This window comes from Scomber scombrus, chromosome 11 (assembly GCF_963691925.1).
Source record: "Scomber scombrus chromosome 11, fScoSco1.1, whole genome shotgun sequence".
NCBI classification, from domain to species: domain Eukaryota; kingdom Metazoa; phylum Chordata; class Actinopteri; order Scombriformes; family Scombridae; genus Scomber; species Scomber scombrus.
In genome coordinates, this window is record NC_084980.1 from 31,229,465 (window position 1) to 31,235,715 (window position 6,251).

Here is a 6,251-nt window from a genome sequence, read left to right on the forward strand (position 1 = left end):
ATCCTACCACTGTTATGCAGATGATACCCAGATATACATCATCTTCTCCCCAAATGTCCTAAACAGCCTAATCCACCTGCAAAAGTGTTTACGTGAAATTAAAGAATGGATGCATCAAAACTACCTGCAGCTTAATAATAATAAAACAGAGATTCTACTGATTGGTCCACACTGCACAACTGAGCTTTTATTTTTCTAGACTTGATTATTACAACTCTCTGTACTCCTGTCTTAGTCAGAAGCAACTGTCATGCCTTTGTCATTTTTCTCACCAGTTGTAAGAATCTAGACTGTTTGATACCAAACCTCTGAAGTTAAACAATGTGTGACTCCCTCTAGTGGATGTTGTGGAGTATTCTGTTGTCTTTGCTCCAAAGGTTTTTGTACAGAGTTTTGGTGTTTCCTGCCACTGTGGGCTGCAGAGCACAGTAGTACACAGCAGAGTCTGACACTGCAGCAGAGGAGATCTGCAGGTGAAATATTTTTGCTTCTTTGTCATGTTTCAAAGAAAACCCTTCTACTGTCTCTTGATACTCCATGATGAGCAGATGTGGAGCCGAACTGGACTTCTGTTGATACCAGTAGAGGTTTTGTACAGATCCAGAATATTTGCAGGAGAGAGTCAGATTGTCTCCTTCCAAAGCCAGCATTACATCTTGAAGTGGTTTCAGTAAATCCTCAGAGGATCCTGAAAACAACAAATATATATTTCACCATGACATTTCTATGTTTCAAATGATGAAATGTCTTTAAACTGAATGTAATAATCACGTAAATCCTGAAACAATGAAGTTATTGAATCATGTCTACCATCTCTTGTTACATGTTGATTTGTGTCCTGAGTACTTACCAGTATGAAAAGTGAGCATCATCATCCAAATGAAATGAAGTAACATGATTTGACTTGTTGTGAATGAACAATAGAAAGAACACAGTATCTGTTCAGTTCCAAATGAAGCCTTTCATATTCAGTTGTGTAGCTCCTCCTCTTGCTGTGGTCTGTTTCCATTCAGGCTGATGGAAGCTTTAGAAATGACAGTGATGCTGCAGTCATCATCATCCAAGAAGGTCAGACTGAAGGAGGAATCTGCAGAAAACTCAGCACAATGAATCTGTAGAGAAACAACTTTCTGACAAGTGAAAAAGTCCAAACTGCATACTGTACAGAAAGTTACTGAGTTGAGAAAGGGAAAAATATTCAATCAACTAAATTATAACATATTAACCGGGGAAAAGGACACAGACATAGACACACAGACATAAATATGACATAAAATACACCAAAGGATACATAAATACATCAAGTGCCAACAGTAAAACTAGAGTATGCTTCTCCAAAAACCATCATCATCATCAGCTGGGCCAACACAGACATTTAACAGTTTGATGGCTGAAGAGATACCTGAGAGATTCAGACTACCTCTAGTAGTCTCTATCTCCACCCACAGGGTAGGAGCTCAAACTCTCTACAGAGGATGAAGAGGACATTTTAAAATATCTTGAGCCTTAGAAGTTTCTCTCTTCTGAAAGATGTGAGACACATCAGGCTGTTTAACACCAATGATCTTACCGGCCACGTTGATGATATGATGCAACCTGTTCCTGTCACCTGTTGAGAGATTAACAAACCAAGTAATAATGGAGAAGGTGATGACTGACTCTACCATGGATCTATAGAAGAGCATCATGAATTAAGAGCACACACCAAACCTGTTGAGCTTCTGAAGGAAGAACAACTGTGATGGGAGTTTTTGCAGATTGCCTCTGTGTTGATGAATTTCAGTTTGTTATCGATTTTGGTGACCAGATATTTGTACTGAACCTGTTCACTGGTCTGGCCATTTATGATTGTCTGAACAGACATGTGCAGGTTTCTCTTAAAGTCAACACATGTATCTTGTTTTGGAGACATTCAGTCTCATACACTACATCAGTATCTTCAGGAATATTCAGATGATTCATCACATCAAGTATCTGTCATGATGAGACCAATCTACATGTAATACAGTGTCTTCTTCCATGTCATTATAATACTTCACTGTTTTCACTACCACTTATATTCATTCAGTCATGGTGGACTGGAGCCTAAATGTGTTGGTGCCACAGCAATGCATGACCTCATGTGACCTCATGCTGAAGTTATTCCAATGAAATTCCAGTAGTGAGGTGCACAGATTTGAATGTGGGGAAAAGAGAGCGCTGCTATGGGATCAGTACATCAGCAGATACTTTGAGCTGAGAGACAGGAATCATTATCAAGAGAGAAAGAGTCGACCGATTCAACCCTTCTGTTACACTTCTGTGATTCAGCTGTGGAAATGATGCTGCAGTCACCATCATAATGCAGGTTTCACATTGTTGGATACAGATGGGTCTGTTGTAGGGCTGAGTCACATATATGAAGATTCAAACCTCTGAAGTTCAACAGTGTGTGACTCCCTCTAGTGGATGTTGTGGAGTATTCTTTTGTCTTTGCTCCAAAGGTTTTTGTACAGAGTTTTGGTGTTTCCTGTCACTGTGGGCTGCAGAGCACAGTAGTACACAGCAGAGTCAGACAGCTGCAGCTTCTGGATCTTCAGAGGAACTGACGTCCCGTTGACTGTAGCATCAATCCTCTCTTCCTCTGCAGGATTAGCTTCTATTCCAGACTTGAAACGTTGCAATAACAACTTTGGGAAATCATTAACTTCTTGTTTGTACCACAACAAAGTGGGACTTCCACTGGTCTGAAATGTACAATTAAGTGTAACTGTCTGTCCTTCAGTAGCAATGACATCTCCTGGTGGCTGGATCACTCTGTCTTCTCCTTTACACTCTGGGGAAGAACAGAACATGCAGAGGAAGAGATGAATCAATAAAGATGATTGATTAAAGGAGAACAATCAGCAGGTTTAAAGAGTTACCTAGCCAGAGAGTCAGAATCAGGATGTTTCTCAGCCAGTGTTTCATGTCTGCAGTGAGAGGGGAGGAGAGAGAGGAAGAACATTGATACTCTGATGGATCTGGGCCTTCACATCATTGGCCCTTCCTCTTTATCATCTGTTGAGGAACTCTCAACATTTACATCACATTTACTTTTCAGCTGTTTAGCTGCCGCTCTTATCCAGAGCAGCTCATCATGAGGAGATTGAACCTGTCAACTTTTTTAAACAGGAAGGTCTCTTTAATCAGTGACCCACCCTGGTATTCCATCATCATCATCATCCTCTCAATAAGCTTCATTTTTTTGTTGGAGATATAAAAGAGATGTTTATATCAAAGTGTTAAGTGTCCTATCATATAACGTCTCCTGGAGCTAACATGAGGTCTGTCACCACATCTGATCAACAATGACAGAAACACAAACTGTGGAGAAAAAGGACGTTCTTGTCAAGTTCTTCTGTGTAGAGAAAATTATAATCAAGCTCACTATGAGCTGGATTAGACGTGTTTATGAAGATGTAAAAAGAAAGACACAGTAGTAAGTTTCATTTGATCAGTGAATCATGTTGTCAGTGTCCACCTGATGGCGCTGTTGTTGAATAAAAGGATGAGTTGAAGTGTGTAAATGTTGAGTGAGGAGCTGTCAGGTTTTTGTACAGAGACTGTGGGTTTGCTGTCACTGTGGGCCTCACAGCACAGTAGTACAGAGCAGAGTCTGTCACTGCAGCAGAGGAGATCTGCAGATTGACTCCACGCTTTTCTCCAGACAGTTTAGCAGAGAACCTTTTGTTTAGTGAGTCTGCAGGTCTTGAGTTGTTCAATCCTGAGATGTACATGATGAACTCTGGAGGTTTTCCTGGATATTGTCGATACCAGAAGAAGTCATCACCACTAGCTATAGTTTTGGAGTAATTGTAGGACAGAGTAACAGAGCTGCCTTCTAAACTGTACTCTTCATTGTTGACTGGAGTGAGTTCTTCACAGCTGACACCCAAAGGAAGAGATAACTCTGTTAGAGTTAATGTTTAAAATGTTTCATCAGTGAAATTCCTTTTATAAGTCAATAAGCAATAAAATATTATGCAGTAGTTAATTTGTTCACCTACCTGTCAGTGTGATGAGAAACAAAGTCAGAAACAGACTAAAGTGCACTGACAGCATCTTAAAACCAGCTGTGTTTGTTCTGAAGTCCACAGTGAAAGTTTGTGTCTTCTCTGTACTTCAGTCACAGGTTTTCTCCTCCTCTTCAGCTCTGTTCGTTCTTCCTGCTGCTGTCTGTCTCTTCACAACAAACTGTGATCACCTGACAAAAGTAGAATTATCTGGAATTTGTAGCTTCTTCATAAATTATGTAAATATTACTTTGTGAGAACAGTAAATGTAATAAGCTTTGACTTTAATCTACATGTTTTATACAGTGGGGCAAAAAAGTATTTAGTCAGCCACCAATTGTGCAAGTTCTCCCACTTAAAAGATGAGAGATGCCTGTAATTTTCATCGTAGACAGACTTCAACTATGAGAGACAGAATGGGGGGAAAGAATCCAGGAAATCACATTGTAGGATTTTTAATGAATTAATTGGTAAATTCCTCAGTAAAATAAGTATTTGATCTCCTACAAACAAGCAAGATTTCTGGCTCTCACAAACCTGTAACATCTTCTTTAAGAGGCTCCTCTGTCCTCCACTCCTTACCTGTATTAATGGCACCTGTTTGAACTTGTAATCAGTAAAATAGTCACCTTACCACAACCTCAAACAGTCACACTCCAAACTCCACTATGGCCAAGACCAAAGAGCTGTCAAAGGACACCAGAAACAAAATTGTAGACCTGCACCAGGCTGGGAAGACAATCTGCAATAGGTAAGCAGCTTGGTGTGAAGAAATCAGCTGTGGGAGCAATTATTAGAAAATGGAAGACATACAAGACCACTGATAATCTCCCTCGATCTGGGGCTCCACACAAGATCTCACCCCGTGGGGTCAAAATGATCACAAGAACGGTGAACAAACATCCCAGAACCACATGGGGGGACCTAGTGAATGACCTGCAGAGAGCTGGGACCAAAGTAACAAAGGCTACCATCAGTAACACACTACGCTGCCAGGGACTCACATCCTGCAGTGCCAGACGTGTCCCCCTGCTTAAGCCAGTACATGTCCAGGCCCGTCTGAAGTTCGCTAGAGAGCATTTGGATGATCCAGAAGAGGATTGGGAGAATGTCAGATGAAACCAAAATAGAACTTTTGGTAAAAACTCAACTTGTCGTGTTTGGAGGAGAAAGAATGCCGAGTTGCATCCAAAGAACACCATTCCTACTGTGAAGCATGGGGGTGGAAACATCATGCTTTGGGGCTGTTTTTCTGCAAGGGGACCAGGACGACTGATCCGTGTAAAGGAAAGAATGAATGGGGCCATGTATCGGGAGATTTTGAGTGAAAAGCTCCTTCCATCAGCAAAGGCTTTGAAGATGAAACGTGGCTGGGTCTTTCAGCATGACAATGATCCCAAACACACCGCCCGGGCAACGAAGGAGTGGCTTCGTAAGAAGCATTTAAGGTCCTGGAGTGGCCTAGCCAGTCTCCAGATCTCAACCCCATAGAAAATCCTTTGGAGAGAGTTGAAAGTCTGTGTTGCCCAGCAACAACCCCAAAACATCACTGCTCTACAGGATATCTGCATTGAGGAATGGGCCAAAATACCAGCAACAGTGTGTGAAAACCTTGTGAAGACTTACAGAAAACGTTTGACCTCTGTCATTGCCAACAAAGTGAATATAACAAAGTATTGAGATGAACTTTTGTTATTGACCAAATACTTATTTTCCACCATAATTTGCAAATAAATTGTTTAAAAATCTGATTGTGATTTTCTGGATTTTATTTTCTCATTTTGTCTCTCATAGTTGAGTTTTACCTATGATGAAAATTACAGGCCTCTCTCATCTTTTTAAGTGGGAGAACTTGCACAATTGGTGGCTGACTAAATACTTTTTTGTCCCACTGTAGATATTAATGTAGTCAGAGACTGCTCCATACAAATATGAGCTCATTTAATTTATGAGTTAACTGTTATTAAGTATGTGATGTGTCAAACAGGTCAGTTTCCAAAGAGGGTCCCTTATATTTCACAGATACTAAATGATGACCTTAATGCAATAGTTGATACCAAATGATGTTCATGTATAACTCTGTAGAGTAAGAGCAGAGTAGAGACTGTAATCATTATCTCAGAAAATAAATTACAATATTTTCAGCAGAACAGACGAATCACAGAATTATTACAAATCCTCAACAGGCCCAGTAGAAGTCAAAGTCATTGGTTTCTA

The 6,251-nt window shown here is 40.4% G+C and overlaps 1 protein-coding gene across 1 annotated transcript; it reads right to left on the reverse strand.

Moving 5' to 3' along the window:
* Positions 1-422: 422 nt before the first annotated feature.
* LOC133990163 (immunoglobulin kappa light chain-like) lies at positions 423-2,949 on the reverse strand (the record flags this gene model as incomplete). Its single annotated transcript, XM_062428333.1, has 7 exons — positions 2,904-2,949; positions 2,532-2,815; positions 1,711-1,852; positions 1,571-1,609; positions 994-1,087; positions 851-903; positions 423-688 (listed from the first exon to the last, which is right to left on the reverse strand). Coding segments are annotated over exons 1-7 (924 nt in total), but the record flags the coding sequence as incomplete, so codon positions are not given.
* Positions 2,950-6,251: the final 3,302 nt, after the last annotated feature.